General features: G+C 42.2%; 1 protein-coding gene across 6 annotated transcripts in view; it reads left to right on the top strand.

Annotated features, from left to right (window-relative positions):
* The first annotated feature begins 806 nt into the window (after window positions 1-806).
* The window catches only part of Abl2 (ABL proto-oncogene 2, non-receptor tyrosine kinase), a 94,449-nt gene continuing 76,755 nt past the window's right edge, over window positions 807-18,500 (top strand). For all 6 annotated transcript variants that reach the window (XM_038349817.1, XM_038349814.1, XM_038349816.1 and 3 more), the window contains exon 1: window positions 807-1,181. In XM_038349817.1, coding sequence (XP_038205745.1) covers window positions 1,025-1,181 — 157 coding nt within the window. In that variant the 5' untranslated portion in view covers window positions 807-1,024. The remainder of the gene's footprint in view (window positions 1,182-18,500) is intronic.

Here is an 18,500-nt window from a genome sequence, read left to right as displayed (position 1 = left end):
TCACTATTTAGACACCAGAAGCTAAAGATGAGTAAGTTCTGAGTCAGAAACAAGGTCAAAGTGATTATTTTTTCCTTGTCAACAAAGGAGGGCCTGACCTCGTGCACAGTGAGGAAAACATGTCTGTGGGGAGATTAGCTTTACTGTCGAGCGTTTAAAGCAAACAGAAACACACGCGGTTAGGCAGATGGCAGAAGAGTTCAAGAGCAATACATGTCATACGAGGAGTTTGGGCTATAACTGCTTTGCCAATAACACCGCAAACTGCACCCAATTTAGGCGAATGCAATTTGACATCAAGAAATAATCCGCCAAATTAAAATTAAGCTGACCCTCCCCGGGAATTTTGTACCCATTTGAAACTTCACTCTAGGCCTGCTGCTAACTCTGTGTGAAGCACTTCTCATTTGAATGGCAGTGAAGCACCGGGATTCAGGAGCTGAGCTGCGCACGTGGTGGGTTCTCAGCCTCCTCTGACTTGACAGGTGGAGGTGGGACAGGAAAGACTGGGGGTTCATACACCCCCAAGGGAGGTGGTGTGTGGAGCCGGACGTGGGCGATCGTCCGCACCGACAGGTTCGGACCCGGACGCCGTGTGCAGCAAAGCACCCGAGGGCCCCCGAGAGCTTCGGAGGAACGGTGGGCCCTAGCTTCCACCCAGCGGGGCGCGGCGCGGGGCGGGGCCATCAGGAGCTCCGCCCTCCGAGTAGCGGAGGTGCCTGGCGAGAGGGGGCGGGAGACGCTCTGTCCCACGCTCGCCCTGTGCTCGGTGGTTTAAAGATGGCGGCGGCGGCTGGGGTGCGGAGCCGCCGGAGGGGGAGGGAGAAGGAGAGTCTCTGAGTCGCTGGGAGGCAGCACGGCGGCGGCTGTAAGGAGTCCTCGTGTGGAGCCGCTGGCGACTCGGGCCTGGGGGGGCCTGGGCTTGGGCTGGAGAGGCCGGAGCGGCGCCAGGAGCTCCGAGGCCGGAGCAGAGGAGGAATGTGAGCCGGGGTCGGCGGGGGCGCGGGAGTACGCGAGCGGCGGGATGGGGCAGCAGGTGGGCCGCGTCGGGGAGGCTCCCGGGCTCCAGCAGCCGCAGCCGCGCGGGATCCGGGGCAGCAACGCAGCCAGGCCCTCGGGCCGCAGGCGGGACCCGGCGGGGCGTACCGCAGACACCGGCTTCAACGTCTTCACCCAGCACGGTGAGTGTGTCCGGAGCCGGCGGAGAGGGTGAAGGGGGGGCCGGGGGTGGGGTGGGGTCGGGGCGAGGTGCGAGGCGGACGGGCAGCCCTCGGGGGGCCAGGGCTGGAGGGGTGCCCGCGAATGGGGGCGGAATCTGCTGCCATCTGGGCCAGTCACGGGAGGCGAGGCACACCCCTCCCCCCGCCCGGCTCGGCTCTCCAGCCTGGCTGGCAGCGTCTGGGGGCGGCGGCGACGACAGAGAGAGCTAGCAGGGGTCTTAGGGACTCAGGCTAGACTGTCTGCTGTCCTGGGACAGGACGGGGCGAGTGTGTAACGAGGGATGGTGTCCCTGGGGGGTGGGGGGGGGAGAATGAAGGCAGGTATGAACTCAGGTTCTGGAGGTGGGAGGATAAACCGGTTAACGAAGGGAACGAGTCGTGCCCTGAGGAATTGGGAAATAGGTACTGCATCTTGAGATCGTGGCATATTCGGTGTGTGTTTTATTAATCAGGCACTGAGCAGTGTCAGAATGGTGAGCTGTGAACCCTTTTTAGCATCTCTTTACTTTCAATAAAGTATTTTCCCTAAACTAAAAATGAAGGGCTTTGCCAAACCACCCTGTTCTGTGTGTCTGAGTAGGACCCAGGATTCTGAGATGGCTGGCAGGGCTGTAGATGGGTGGGTATGGTTGGGGGATAGGAATGTGAGTTTTCTTTGAGCCGCAGTTATGTGTACATATATGCATAGGTGCTCTAGGTCGTATGGAACTTGTGCCGTCTCATAGCGTCATCAGAAGAGCTGTCTCTAAACTATTTAAAATTACATTTATTTTGTGTGTGAGTGTATGTGTGAGGGCGCATGCATGCAGAGCTCAGAAGACAACTCGGGGAATCCCTTCTCTCCTTCCACCATGTGGGTTCCAGGTATGGAACTCATTCATCATCAGGCTTGGAGGCAAGTGCCTTTACTGAGCCGTTTTGTTGGTCCAGTGTCTCTAAACTCTTAATAAATAGAAAATTTGGGCACATACTCTTATTAGTTTGTGTGTCTTTATTATATGCTCTAATAATGTAGTTAACAAACAGAAATGAGTATAAGAAAGAGTGCAGTGGGAAAAATTGAGTATAGAGTTCTGTAAATCAGTGACATTGCACACAGCTTGACTGAGGCCCTGAGTTCAAGCCTCAGCAGCAGCAGAAAAAAAAATGAGCATTAATTTTTTTCCCCTGAGGCCAAGTGGATTCTTTTGTTCCTCTGTAGCGTTGTCGACCCTTTTACAGAGAACTTTCCTAGAGAGGGCAGACTAGAGAAGGGGGGAAAACGCAGAAGATATCCTAAGACCCTCAAGAGGCTGCTGATGTAGATGTGACTTATAGAGAAAGGACTGGAAGGTAAAAACTGGTTGAGGAGTAGCAAAGTACAGTTTCACTGAGAATACATGTAGAAGCAAAGTGAAGGATAAACACTGTCCCACACCACATAGTTTGGGGAGAGGGAAGGTTAAGAAGTGTAAACTAGTCACGAGGAAAGGGGGTGACTATAGATGGTAGCGTGCCAAAAAGAGGTCCCAGCGGTTTATAGCTATTGGTTGAGTTGTGTCTGAGTTCTGCATTTGGACTCCTTTGTTTCCCTTTTCCTTTTTGAATTTTTAAAAACCGGTTAAAATTTTTATGTGTTTGGGTGTTTTGCTGCATGTATGTCTGTGTGCCATATGCCATATGCATGCATACCTGATGCCCAGAGAGACCAGAAGGAAGGCATCAGGTCTTCTGAACTGGATGGTTGGTGAGCTGCCATGTGGGTGCTGGTGATTGAGCCCCGCTTCTCTGGAAGAGCAGTGGGTGCTCTTAACCACTGAGCCATCAATTCAGCTCCAGAGTTGTTTCTTAATGGAGGAGGTAGGTGATTTGGGGCCATCTGAGTTTTAAATTTTATATGCTCACTATTAAAGAAGTGTTTGTGCAGCTCATCAAGGTGTGTGAATTTATATGCAGGGGCTATTCATAAAGTATTTATTGACATACTGAAACATTGGGAACAGGGTTAACTGCTTTCAGGAAGAAATTCTTATGGTTTTGCTTTATGGGGTTACTGTGTTAAATGTGGCCCAGTGGGCAGCGGTGACCCCGTCCTTCTTTGGCCTGTAAGAAGGAAGAAGTCGTGAATAATGGACAAAGAGGGTTTTGAAGGCCACACTTGATTTGGACCTGTGGAGTTGGAAAAGAGCAGACTAGGCAGAAGACAGCTAGACAGTGGGAAGTCGTGGATGAAATAGTCAGGAGACACTAGAGCAAAATTGGAAATTTTTTTTTCTTTTTGTGATACAGAGCCTAACTGTGCAACCTTGGCTGGCCTGGAACCCACTACGTAGAGCAGGTTGCCCTTCAGACTCACAGAGACTGGCCTGCTTCTGCCTCCTGAGTGGTGGCATTAAAGAGGTGTGCCAGCATGCACATGTGTAGGGTCTTTGTTTAGTGGAGGCCACCTTCGGACTTGCAACCCCTGCTCATTCATACTTAGATGTTGATATTATGGAAGTGAGCACCCAGCTGCCATCTTTGAGTTTGTGAAAGAGCTGCCCTTTAAGTTTGTAACTTGATTACTCTAATTGAGAAGTAATAGGAACAAAACCTTTAATTGAAAGAGACTGGATTATGGGAACTCTGGCAGAAAGTTTCATCAGTTTAGTTGATTGGCTGTAGTTGATAGATTTTATCAATAAACTCAGGTATGAAATATAACGCTGGGAACTTGGCCTTAAAGTCAGTGGATTAGCAGCAGTGGGAGTAGGCGGTGAGTTCAAGGTGAGTTCTGTTTATTTAGTGAGTACCTGTTGCACTCTGAGGGCCTTGTGAATGTTGAACGTGAGTCCTTCATGAACTTAAGGGACTTGAACCCCCGCCTCCCCGCAAGACAGGGTTTCTTTGTGTAATAGTCTTGGCTGCCCTGGAACTCCATTTGTAGACCAGGCTGGCTTTGAACTCTCAGAGATCCACCTGCCTCTGCCTCCCAAGTGCTGGGATTAAGGACTTGATTCTCAGCATTCTCTTTGGCATTGTTGAAGGTGGAAGCCCTGGAGCCCTGACTGTTTATTTCCTGTGTGACCCTGGGCAAGTTATATATTGGGCTCAGCATTTGTAAAATAACAATTATAAGAGTACCCAGTAGTTTATCAGTTAATATATGCAAAGCATTTAGAATAGTGTCTTGCACATATTAGGAATTCAGTGTGGGCCAAGTGTGATGGTGCACAACTGTAGTCTCAGTACCGGGAGGCAGAGACAGGTGGATCTCTTTTAGTTCAACGCCAGCCTGTCTAAAGTGAATCTCTCTCTCTCTCTCTCTCTCTCTCTCTCTCTCTCTCTCTCTCCCTCTCTCCCTCCCTCCCTCCCTCCCTCTCCCACCCTCCCTCTCTCTCCCTCTCTCTCTCTCCCTCTCTCTTCCTCTCCCCTCTCTCTCTTTATATAATTCAGTCTTACCTCTTTTCATCATCCTTATTATTTTTATCTTATGTGCATTGGTGTTTTGCCTGTGTGAGGGTGTCAGAAGCTTTGGAACTGGAGTTACAGACAGGTGTGAGCTGCCAGGTGGGTGTTAGGAATTGAACCTGGGTTCTGTGGAAGAGCAGCATGTGCTGTTAACCACTGAGCCATCTCTCCAGCCCCTATTCTTCTTATTAAAAATGAGGATGTGTCAAGGTTTGTACCTGAGTAACGGGATAAATGATTTTATTAGCGAGGTTGAAAGTTAGAAGCAGATGGATAGGATGTAAACATGGTAGCCAAAGACTAGTATGAAAAGAGTCGAAATAATAAATACTGGAAGAAATAAAGGTAAAGTAAGTACTTTTTGAGTTTTGTGGGGTGGTAGTCTGGGGGATTGAACTGAGGGCCTCATACAAGCTAGACAGCACTCTACCACTGAGCCAATATATATCCGTTACATTCAGACTCTGCCACATTTCTAACAGTAGTAGCCAATGAAAAGGTAGCCTGTCCCACCTGGGAGGCTGAGGTTAGGAATGTGAAGACATTCTTTGCTTGTACCTAAGGAGACAAAAATGGGTACATCAGAGGACTAGGAGATTGCTCAGTGGTCAGGCACTTGCCCAGCATGTCAGGTCCTGTCTTTAACCTCCTGTGCTGTTTTAAAAATAAACAGACAGACAACTGAGGCTGAGACTGACTTTAAGGCCGGCCTGGTCTACATAGCAAGTATACATTTGGCATTGTGAAAAACTAATCTCGGTCATCATGGAACTAGTATATAAATCACTATTCGATGCCCATAATCCTAGCCCTTGGAAACTGAGGCAGATGGATTGCTGTGTATTTGAGGTTAGCCTGGGGGTATGGAGTAAGTATCAGACCAGCAAGGGCTGTGTAGCAAGACCCCATCTCAAAAAACTGGGAAAAAAATTTGCTGTCTTGAGTTTATTGAATTATTAGCTTGTAAATCCATAACTGAAAGGTTTGGTGTGGAGCTGCAGAGATGGCTGAGTAGTTGACTGCTTGCTGCTCTTGCAGAGGACCTGAGTTTGGTTACTAGAACCTAGTCTAGGTGGCTCATAACAGCTTGTAAGTCCAGCTCCAGGTGATCTGATGCCTTCTGGCTTCCAACACCTTTAAACACCCTGCCCCCCATCACAGAAAATAAATCTTAAAAGCATGATAGAGCTGGGCAGTGGTGGCACATGTCTTTAATCCAAGAACTCGGGAGACACTGGAAGGCAGGTCTCTGTGAACTTGAGGCCAGCCAGGTCTACAAGAGGTAGTTCCAGGACAGGCTCCAAAGCTACAGAGAAACCCTAAAAAAAGTGTGATAGACTCTTGAGTTTACATGTAGATCTAAATTTTTTTAGATTATTACTTTGTTTATAATTTTTAAATTATTATTAAATTGTTATTGTGTGTATATGTGATGTGTGTTGAGTGCAGATGTACATGGAGGTCAGAGAACAATCTTTGGAAGTTCTTTCTCTTTTATCATGGGTTCCTGGAATTGAACTCATTTCATCAGGCTTACACAGCAATTGATTTTGCTTGCTGAACTGTCTCACTGGCTTTCTGTATAAATTTTAATGTAAGATATATAGATATATTTTAGAAATTTTATCAAGAATCCATGATTTTTTTTCTTTAGCCAAGAGTGGCAATTTTTTTCATTGTGAGTAAGCTGTTAAAATGATTTGCTTTGCCAGAAATGTTTTTAGAAATGTAATTTAAAAAGAATGAAATAATAGGCCATATTTTGGTATGAAAGAACGAGATATTGTATGACTTGTCAGTTTTTTAATTGAAGCTTTATAGTTGAGAGCTGATGTTTTGTGTTGGTAATCTCTATTTGTCTTTTTGTTGTTTTGCTGTGTACAGTAGGCTGGCCTTGAGCTTTCTTCCTGCCTAGTGCCGTGATTACCAGTGTGAACCACCATGCCTAGCTGCTTACTTACTTTTTAATATCTGGCATACCTTTCAACAGTTAAAAGATGTCAAGTCAGTGTTGCTTCCTTCCTACCTCCTTTCCGAAAATTATATATAAAAAACTCCAAATTATAAGGTTTTGAGTAATAAAAAAATTTTAAGCTATTTTAAATCATTGGAATTTTCTTTTTGTATCTATAGTGTATCCGCCTCTCCACCCCGGGTTTCTTTGTGTAGCCCAGGCTATCCTAGAACTCTTTGTAAACCAGGCTGGCCTTTGCCTCCCAAGTGCTGGAATTAAAGGTGTGAGCCACCACTGCCCAGCTCTATAGTGCATTTTTAAGTCTTTACAGAGTAAGTTGTGGGTACTCCAAAGTAAAATGATATTCCTGAAAGATAGCATGATCTGCTGTAGTGACCACTTACTGCGTGTTGTCCATGGAAACATTCTCTATGTGTCGCCCAGGCTGCTGTTGCTCTGTTTATAAAGACAGTCTCCTGTAGCCTAGGATGACCTAAACTTGATAACTAAGGATGGCCTTGAATTCCCTGTTCTCTTGCTCCACTTTCCCAAATGCTGAGCGTACAGATGTGTGCCACCACGTGGGACTTGTAGGCTGGTCTCGAACTCTAGTCATCTCCACCTCTACACGCTGGGTTCTGGGTATTACCATGCCTGGCAGTGATCACTAATTGTTAGGAGAATTAAATTTTTGTTGTTTTTCTTTTTAGTTTGGGTCTCTATATCACAAGCTGGCAGGCAACTCACCATGTAGGTCAGAAAAACTTAAAAAAATTGTTTGGATGGACACAGTAGTATATACCTGTAATCCCAGTACTCAGGTGGCTGAGGATTAAAAATTATGAATGTAGAAGAGTGTAAAATACCACTAATAATACTTTATTAGTAGAGTAAATGATTCAGAACTACTGAACAGAAGGGACAACCAAGAGCTTACATCCCCAGCCATCAGGCAAAGAGCACATTGGGAATGGCTCTAGTCCTTTGAATTCTCAAACCTCCTCCAGTGACACACCTCCTCCAATCCTTCCCAGGCAGTCCACCGACTGCGGAGCACAGATTCAGACATAGGAACCAACAGGGGCCTCTCATTCCTCCCACCACTCTTTGTGTCCTTTGCTGGAACCTGACCTGGGTAGGTGTTCTTGTTTAAATCACATGCATATACTTCCTTTTATATATTTCTGTAATAGTGTTAGTTTAAACATTTTAAACTGACAAGTAACAATTTTACTTGATAGAACTTTGTGAGGTTGAAGAGATGACTCAGGTGGAGTCTAAGGGTTCACTGATTGTTCTAGCTGAAATGGTGAGCTTCCAGTTCACTGAAAGACCTTGTCTCAAAAAGTAAGGTGAAAAAAGATTGAATAAAACATCCTCATGTCAATCTCTGGCCTCCATGTGGGCCCATATGGGTGAGCTCACCCTCATACACATTCATGCAGCACATATACACAGACATGTCGAAAAGAAGACAACAAAAAAGAAAACTGTAGGTAGCTGCTTTTACCATGACATCAGAATATTCAGATATGGAAGATTATCTGTGATAGCATTTTTTTGTCTTAGCATAAACATAACTATCTGGAGGAGGGGCATTATTTTGTATTTACAACACTAGAATATATAATTGAAGTGCTTCAATGATCTAGTATTAGAATTTATATTGGCTGCCTGAAGTATCTCTCTAGTTTTATTTTTGCTGCATTGTGTGATTTATAAGAAACTTTTTATTTCCAGATAATATGTCAGGCCTGTTCTGCAAGAACTTTTAGCTGAGGAGCGATCTTGCCAGCCCAGAGGCTTTTCTTTTTTCTTTTTGTATTAGTGTAGTCTATACTTATTAATTGCACATGTTAATGACTCTAAGAGAATTTTTAGGTATAAATTGAGACAGAACTGTTTCTCAAAAACTGTCGATGCTCAGATAGCTGTTAATGAACTTCTTCAGTTAAGAAGTTAGAGGATCCTGCCCTGGCCTGGCCTCCAGCTGAGAGATCCTCTTGCCTGTCTCTGAGTGTTGGAATTAAAGGAATGCACCACCTTGCCCAGAAAAAATATTTATTTTTGTCCTTTATGTGTATGTGTCTGTGCGTGGGTATGTGCACATTAGTGCAGGTGTCTATGGAGACAGAGGCTTCGGATCTCCTGCAGCCAGAGTTGCAGACACTCATGGGCCATCTGCTGGAAGCCAGACTCAGGTGTTCTTGAGAAGCATCTGCTCCTGACCCTGAGCGATCTCTAGCCACCACCACCAGTCTTTAAAACAACAACAAAAAAAATGTTAAAAACTTTTGAGTGTAAAAGTGAGATTTTTTTGGGTGTGTGTTTGCAATAATTCTTTGTTAGTAAGCACTGGTGTTTTGGGTTGCATGCGTACTCTGAGGATATCATACAAATTAGAAAGTTGTCTCAGTATTGCTTTTCAGTCAAACTTCCAATCAAATAAAAGCATAGATGAATATACATTTAATATAATAGCATCCCAAATTTAGTCTGGATTCCTTAAACAATAACTGCATTGAGCTCTGGCTTCATTTTGCTTCTCGTAAATATGCTGAGTGTGCAGTGATTTGCTGGCTTCCCCACTGTGAGCTCTGCCAGTGTTGGGTTTTCACCAGCATAACACAGCTCAGTAGGCTCAGGCCATTTGTATTCCCTGGTTTGCTGTACTAGGAGAGGACTGGCCTAGAAATCTTTCAGTTGATGTGGTCACTGTCAAAGGTAGCTTAATAGACAGTATATACATATATTTTTATAGTCTACCCTTCCTTCTATGCTAATTATAACAAACTGAAGAAGTACTACTGAGTTAAAACTCAAGCTTGCCACTTAGTATTTTCTGGTTCCAGGTAATTATAAGAAAATATTTTATAAAAACTAACAATATATTGTTTGTATCACCCATCTGTCTTTATTTATAAAAAGGTTGATGCTCAAAGCTTTTTTATTATAGTAACTCTTTGATTGAGTTAAAGATTGCATTTCATGTACAAAGATACCTAAATGTAGAAAAATAATGTACCATAGAGGAGCTTGTACAGTAGTCAGTAAGTAGCTGGGCATGGTGGCACATGCCTTTAATCCCGGCACTAGGGAGGCAGAGGCCAGCCTGCTCTACATAGTGAGTTCCTGGACAGCCAAGACTATATAGAGAAACCCTGTCTTAAAAAAACAAGTTTAAGACTTATTTAAAACTTTAAAAAAATAATTAGTTTTATGTTTCTGGGTATTTTACCTGCATGTATGTCTGTGTACCACATGTGTGAAGTGCCCACAACGACCAAAAGAGGCACTGGAGTGGCAGACAGGTTTGAAATACAATGAACTGAATTTGAAATACTGAGTCCTCTGGAAGAGCAGCTGGTGCTCTTATCCATCTCTCCAGCCCAGATCTGTAGGCACACAGTAGATAACCATTTATTATTATATCATTATCACTATTGTTATTGTTATTATTATTTGAAACAGTGTTTCTCTGTGTTAGCTCTGGCTTTGTAGAACAGGCTGGCCTTGAGTTTACAGAGATCCACCTGCCTCTGCCTCTTGAGTGCTGGGATTAAAGTGTGCCACTACTGCCTGGCTCTTATTATCAATTAACGTTTTGACTAGCATACAAATAAATAGATTTTACCCTGACATTTTCAAGCATGTCTTCAGACAGTAATAATATATGATATTAGCCATATTATAGTGCATAATTTATAGTCAGTGAGTGTGCTTTGAACAAACCGAAGCATTCTTTGACGTTGTTGATGGGTCTAAAAAAAGTATTTCAGATCTGCCTTTATTCTCTTTTATATTCTTCCCCCCACTTAATTGCCCTATTTTTAATGTAATTGTATTTTACCATATTTATTTGAGACTGTTTCTTTTTGTAGCCCTAGCTGACCTGAAGTCACTACATAGTCCAGGGTGGCCTTGAACTCTAGCCAACCCTCCTACCTCCTTAGCTTCTAGAGTGAGCAGCCTTTTAAGTCTTCAAGTTAAACTTTATCAAATTCTATATCATTTTGTTTCATTAAAAAATTTTATTTTGTTCTATAATTAACCCTGTTTAGAAAAATTTTATTGCTTTTATAAGTTCTTTGACCTAATTATTTCAAGACTTTTTCTTGAAATTATTAACTATGTTCAAACAGAAGAGTCATCTCAGTGATGAGCTGTGGTTTTCAAGGCGTTCTCAGCCCTGAGCAAGTAGGTTGTTTTCTTCTCCAGCCTAAGGTCACCCACTAGAGCACTCACTTAATTTAGTGTTTGTTTTGGTTTTTGATTTATTTGGTGTTTGTTTGTTTGTTTTGTTTGTTTGTTGATAAAGTCTTACCACATAGCCCAGGTTGGTAGTGACTTTCAGCAATCCTCCTGCCTCTGTCCTGGGATTATGGGCATGAGCCAGGACACCCTGCTTATTTTTTGTTTCTTCTTAGCAGTATGTGGATTTTTTTTTTTAGTTCTGAAAATGAACACAAAGCCTCGTGCCTGTTAGGCAAGTATCCTACCACTGAGTTCTGCCCATCTTTTCATTTTTGTCCTTTAAAAGTTTTTGTCTTGAAGCACAAGTTTTTTTTGTTTTTTGTTTTTTTTTTTTTTTTTTTTTTAAGATTTATTTATTACGTATACAATATACCTCTGTGCCAGAAGAGGGCATCAGACCTCATTACAGATGGTTATGAGCCATTATGTGGTTGCTGGAAATTGAACTCAGGACCTCTGGAAAAACAGCCAGTGTTCTTAACCTCTGAGCCATCTCTCCAGCCCAAGCACAAGGGTTTGATGTGGTAGCTGTGGGAAAAGTTTTAAGGAGGACTCTCTATACATATCAGATTTGGAGTTTATTGTTTTCAAGTTTAGGATATTTGCTTATTTCTCTGTTTTCCATAGTATTTGCCTTTTTTTTTGCCTATATTATAGACTAATTCACATTGATGTCTTCACGGTTTGTTTTTCAATTAGCAAATTTCATCAAATTCTTTGCTGTTTTGCTTGGACTCAGCTATTCCACACTGCAGAATTGCTTCTGTCTACCTCAGCAGTTTCTGTGAGTGGTGTGTGTTGGCAGTACTCTTTAGTTATAAGAAATAGCGGTCATCTTATGCAGTCCCTAGCAAACTCCCATGGTTCACTGGCCATGTAGAGAATTCAAGGATAAGAATGCAGCGAGGCCTGTCCAGAAACAGGAAGTGGAAGGTTGCTAAAAATTCAGCCAGTATTTATTTTCTGTTTCTTGTTTTAGCTTGTTTGCTCATTTTATCCTTCTTTCTCATTGAGTTCATTACACTTCCTATTTTTTAGCTTGAAAGTGCTCTGATGGTCCATATAATGTTCATTGCTTGATCTCAGCTCTAAGTTTCCAGGACTGTCACCATGATCACAGCAGCTGTTAGTTTTCCAATTTCTATAATTTTGTACAAAATGATAGATTGTAATGAGGGCTGAACTGTGTATTTCTCTACCAAACAATTGTCAGTAGCACTCTGCTTCCAGTCGTGACGTCTGAAATGTGTCCACGCAGTGCTGGATATCCCTGTGGATATACAGTTCTCTGTTGCTGAGACCTTGCTGTTCGCTACCACTGACAGCAGCTACCACTGATGTGAGGGTGTCAGGAAGCTTTGGAAGGTGGTGGTTGGTGGGGTCTTCCCTTTTTTTGTGTGTGTGTGTGTTTTTGTTTTTGTTTGTTTTGTAGCAACTCTTCAAAAGTTTTTCAAATTGTTCCTATTAAACTTATTTTTTCTTATAAGATATCTGTATTTAATGTGCTCTGATTTCATTTTTTTTAAAAAGTGGTTTAGGAGACCAGTAGGTAGCCGACATTTATTATCATTACATTTATTTATTTTGGGGGTGGCATATGAACTAGGATGCATGTGTGGAGGTCAGAGCACACATGTTCTTTCATCCCAACTGTGAGGGTTCCAGGTATTGAACTTAGGTTGAGACTTGGCAGCAGGCACTTTTATCTGCTAAGCCATCTCAGCAGCTCTAATGTGCTTTCTTATTACTTAAAGTCTTTGACTAGATTTTATTTATAGAGCTTGCCATTTTGGGCCATTTGGCTGAATTTCTGGATTTCTCCAAATTTCCTTCTAGTTTGTTTTTCTTTTTCCTGAGAGCAAGTAGTATATATATGAAGGTATTATATGTTTTTTAAGAAGAAATTTGTGAGTTTGATTCTTCAACAGAGGCATAAAAATTTAGAGCTGGAAGAAACCTTAAATATAGTGATTTCAATAAGTTGATTTGCAGACAGGCGAATTGATACTTGGGGAGTTGAAAGCTAATGATGCCCCCATAGCCTGTTACTAGGTGCAGAGGAAGGAAATAGTCTTTTCCTCACTCTTAACTCTGCTCTTGGCTGAAAATCATTGTAACAAAAGGCAGACCGGTAAGAGAAACTTAGGGAGCTGTACATCCTCTGCTTTTACACATAAGCATGTTTCACCTAGAGAGATTGTTTCCTGCCATTGGTTTAAGCCTCCCAGCCCCCGAAAAGGGACGGATTCTTCTGTAGCCTAGGCCAACCCAAAACTCAGCACATGGCCAAGAATGACCTTGAACTTCTGGTCCTCCTTACCAGTTTTTGCAAACATGGTTGTGTATAGTCTGGATGTAGAGGTAGGGCTCTGTGCATCTGCAGGTACTCTACCGACTAAGCTGGGTTCCCAGCCCTTAGCAGCCTGACTTTTACATTTTATTTTTTTTGTATTCTCCAGTTCTATGCTGTCCCTGGGGTGGTGTATGTGCCTGCTTTTCTCTATGTTCTAAAAAGCCTTTATGATAATAGAGAAAGGGAAAATGTAGCGTATTATTTATTAAAGGTTAATAAATATAATGGATTAGTAATTTGGTACTACTTTGCAGAAATTGTGTTGTACCTTTCTCATATTTTTAGACTTACATTAAAAGAATTACTAGTAAAATAAGCGTAGATAATTACTATCAGGAAATATGTTTCTTTTAAACAGTTTGAGATAAAAATAGGTGGTACAGACCTGTAATTCCCTCTGTTCTGGAGGTTTAGGCAGGAAAGCCTGTCTGGGCTGCAGAGTGGGCCCTGAGACTTTGTCTGAGCTGAAGCTCTTGCATATATGTTAGGCCCCACATTCAGTCCTCAGTGAAGAAAGGGATGATAGGTGACACTTAACAAAATGACGTTTCTAACTTTAAACAGATTTTTTAATCTTAAAATTCTTTTTATTGTCGTTTGCTTTTGCATGCATTTGTTTTTTTTTTGTATGTGTATGTATGTGTGCATATGTGTGCTTGTGAGGCAAGTGGTCTATCACTGGGCTAAGCCTCCAACTCCTTCACCTTATATTTTGAGACAGGGTCTCTCACTGAACTTGGAGCTCCTAGATTTGGCTAGACTTGCTGGTCAGCACACCCCAAGGATCTTTCTGTTTCTGCCTTCCAAGTGCTGGTGTGTGCTGCCTGGGCTGACCAGACACTGGAGTCAGACTTGGGTCTTCATGATTCCTTGGCAAGCCCTTCATTGAGTGCTCTTCCCTAGCCCCCTTGGTTTTTTTGGGTTTTGTTTTGTTTTGTTTCTGAAAAAAACAAAACAAAACAAAACAAAACAAAACAAAAAACTGTCGCTAGGCTTTGTTACACACCCAAGGCTGAAGGCTGGCCTTGACCCTCTAATCCCCCCAACCTCTGCCTCTGCTTCTCAAGTGTTGGGATTAGAGGCCTGCACCTCTATGTCCAGTTTATACTTAACATTCATAAGGCATTTTATTTTATTTTATTTTATTTTATTTTATTTTATTTTATTTTGTAAGATAGGGTCTCACGGTGTAGTTTTGGCTGGCCTAGAGCTTGCTATTTAGATCAGGCTGCTTTTGAACTCACAGAAATATGCTTGCTTCTGGTAGCTTGACTTAAATAGCAACAAATTTAAAACCTTAAGAGACAGAGTGGGTTCCAGGACAGCCAGGACCACCCCAAAAAGAAACCCTATCTTGAAAAACCAGAGAGAGACAGAAACATTAGAAGTCATATGCTCTAGGCAAGTTATTTTTCTCTTCCTCATCTATAATAGTAGTGTTGGTAGTACCTACCTGATGAAGTTGTTATGTGGATTAAATTATTATTATGTGCAAAATTCCTGGAGTGTGTGGTATGTGGTACTCAGAAGGTGATAGATATGAGTACTTACAACTTTTGAAAAATTACATACATTGTGTGTGTGTGTGTGTGTGTGTGTGTGTGTGTGTGTTTGTGTGTGTGTGTATAATCCTGGGATTGGATGTAGGGCCTCACATATGCCAGGCAAATGCTCTACTATTGAATTACTACAGTTCTAGTTTCCCTTCTTTTGTTGTTTTGTTGTTCTTGGTTTCTTGGTTTTTTGTTTTGTTTTGTTTTTTGGTTGAAGCACTTTCAGAGAGCTCCAAAAAAAAAAAAAAATCTGAAAAATGTTAAAGCTAAGATAATTTTGAGATAATTAACATATGGCATATGCTCTTCCTTGGCTTAATTTCCATGTTTCTATATGTATACCTAAGGATAATATATAGCTTTATTTTATTACAAATCAGTTTTCTGATTGGTGTGTTTGTTCAGTATTATTCTTCTCTTACAAAGAAACTGGGTACCAGCACTTGAGAGATAGAGGTGGGATGATCAGAAGTTTAAGGTAATCCTCAGTTATACAGTGAATTCAAGGCCAGCTTTGACTACAGGACCCTGCCTCACCCCTCACTCACTCCCCTAAGTATATTTTAAAATGATCCTAAAAATACTTCTCTCATGTAGCCAGGTAGAGAAGAAATGGAGAATAGTGGAGCTAAGTACAGAGGTGTTGGGGGAATGCTCTAAGTGGTGTGGGGAGAACCTATGCACTGACATGCTTGCCTTTCCCATTGTGGGCTTTGGGGGTTTTGGCATTGTTTCTGCTCTGTGCTTCTGTCTGGTGTACTTTCCTCAAGCTGGCTTTCATGGTTTTGGCTTGTCTGTAGTGTATAATGACTGCTCAGGTTTTCCTTATCATAACTCTTAAAATATTCTTTTGTCTTATCCCTGCTGCTGAATGGCTGGTCTTTCTTTTAAGCTATAAATAATTTATCTACTGAATGGTCAGTGATTTCAGCCATCTGAATTCAGAAGGTCTTTCTGCATCTCCCAGCTGTGTTATTGTGGCAACACTGAGCAATCTCTTGCATGTCCAGAGGTAAATTATATTTACATACATACATACACACATGCATATGTATGTATATAGCCACTGGCACCTCCTGTTTTATTATTTATTGTAAAATTTTTATATTTATTGTATAAGTGACTATTTGTAAATGTTTGGGCACGTGTGTGCCATGGTGCGTGTGTGTAGGTCAGGTATTGATAATTTAAGGAAGTGGATTCTGTCCTACTAAGTGGATTCTGGAGGTCAAACACAGGTTCTCGGGCTTGGTGGCAGGTGCCTTTCTCCTGAGTCATCTCACTTCTGTGGTGCCCTTTTCTCCCTCCACATCAGACCAGTGGAAATACATACACTGTTTGGCAATTTGTCCCCTACCCCTACCCTTAATTGATATTAGCTAACAGGCAAAGATGTAAACAAGCCTGATGACCTGAATTTAGTCCCTATAACCTACATTATGGAAGGAAAGAACCAACTCTCCCAGTTGTCCTTTGACCTCCACAGGTGTGCATTTGTTGTACACAAGGATGCAGAGTTGTGTGGGCACATTTAGTAAATAAATGTAATAAAAACTTTTAAAAATTGATAGTATTGGAAATCAGACACAAAGCTTTTTATATACCATCTTGTTTTCCACTGAGCAATGGCCCCAGTCTGTTATGACTTTTTTTTTTTTGTATAGCACAGACTGGTCTTAAAGTTTTATGTGTAGCCATTTGGTTGACTTTGAATTCCTCATCCTCCTGCTTCTGTTTTCTAAGTGCTGAGATTATAGGCATGACACTTTATAGCAATGCATTAATTTATGTATGGATATGGATGGGTTGTGCATATGTAGGTAGGTGACAGAGACCACAACATTTTGAGGGGTCAGTTCTTACCTTCCATCATGCGGGTCCTGGGACTCTAACTCATTAAGCTTCATAGCAAGCACTGAGCCCTTTCACTGGCCCTTTGAAGTCATTCATTCATTAATTCGTGAGTCAGGGTTTCTCTCTCTAGTCCTGGCTGTCCTGGAACTCACTCTGTAAACCAGGTTGGCTTCAAACTCAGAGATCCATCTGCTTCTGACTCCTGAGTGCTGGGATTAAAGGTGTGTGCCACCACCACTGACCAGCAACTTTAACCTTGAACTTTCTATATCACCAACGATGACCTTGAACTCTTGATGGGCCTGCCTGTACCTCCCAAGTGCTGTATTACAGGTGGGTGCCACCTGTCTGGCCTGCCTTCCTGCCTTTGTCCCTACCTCTGTCATCTCACCCTGTATCTTAGACCAGCCTGGAACTGTAACTCAGGTTGGCCTTGAACTTCCAGAGATCCTTCTGCCCCACCCAAGTGAGGATGTTGTGGACTTCACACCCAGATCTGATAGTTTAACTCTGCCTCCCCTTTTAGGCTTATTTCTATTTACGTGTATGTGGTACGTGTGTGTGCGCGCGCGTGTGTGCGCACATGCATACTACATGTGTGGAATGCTCTTAGAGGCCCAGAGAGTGTGTCGGGTCCCTTGGAGCTAAATTGTAATCTGACAAGCATACGTACTTGAACTCAACTCAGGCCCTCAAGAGTTCTTAACTACTAGGTCATCTTCCACATTCCCCTTAGATCTTTTTATTTAAGCGAAGTATCCTGGTGATGTTAGTTTTCTTATGTGACCCTTTGAACAGAACATACTTAGTTTAAATAAGGCATTGTTAAGTATTGAAAACAGTGTGGAGGAAGACTGCAAGGTAATACTATATTCCTTAAAAATGTCATGAGCTTGATTTCTTTCAAGAAGGAAGTGTGGGCTTCCTGCCTAGCTCTTTGCTGGTGATTTGTAGACGACTAGCACTCCCACAGTGGTGTTTGCTGATTTGTAAGTGTCCATGTCAACCAGTAAGAAGCAGAGGTCTTGAAATAGGGCACATCCTTTTCCTTTAAAAAATACAATTGTTATCTTTACTTTTATGATGTAAATATTAAATTGTATTAAATGATGTTTCTCTTAATGAATAAAGATTAAAATTTTACCATCTTAAGTTATTGAGGATTTCTTGCTTCATCATAGATATTATAATTTCATAGTGTATCTAGTACATTTTGTTTTATAAGTTTTAAAAAGTTTTAAAAAAACATAAATAGCAGGCAGTGGTGGCGCACGCCTTTAATCCCAGCATTCAGGAGGCAGAGGCAGGCGGATCTCTGTGAGTTCGAGGCCAGCCTGGTCTATGAGAGTGAGTTCCAGGACAGGCTCCAAAGCTACAGAGAAACCCTGTCTCAAAAAACAAAAAACAAGCAAACAAAAAAGTTGAATGTAAATAGATTAAGTTATGAAAATCTCGGTAGTGGAAATTGTAATTAAAAATGGTGATAGTGATGAGTTTTTGCTTTGGGCTTTTGTTTTGTGATGGTACTGGGGATTGAACTGAGGGCCTCATGCACACTATCTGTGGGGGTTTATTTTGGACAGAAAATAAGGATCACAAAAACCATAACGAAACTCCCATGTTTTTTCCAAAGGGAGCATCTCAGTTGGACCGAAAGCCTTAGAAAAGCCTGCTTTCAGTGTTGGCACGTGTCGATCTGGGAGCTTGGGTGTTTGGAGCGTTCAGGTCTGAAAAGAGTGACTCTGTCTGCTGGACTGTACAGAGTGGTTAGCACTGGGCATCTGCTTTCTTTCTGGGAGTTTGAAGTTGATAGAAAGAAGGAGGAGGGTTGTTTATGTTACCACCTCCCAATAGAAACAGAGAGTTGGGAAACATTTGATTGA

The sequence above is a fragment of the Arvicola amphibius genome, chromosome 12 (assembly GCF_903992535.2).
Source record: "Arvicola amphibius chromosome 12, mArvAmp1.2, whole genome shotgun sequence".
NCBI classification, from domain to species: domain Eukaryota; kingdom Metazoa; phylum Chordata; class Mammalia; order Rodentia; family Cricetidae; genus Arvicola; species Arvicola amphibius.
The sequence above is the reverse complement of the archived record's forward strand: the minus strand, read 5'-3'. Positions and strand labels throughout refer to the sequence as shown.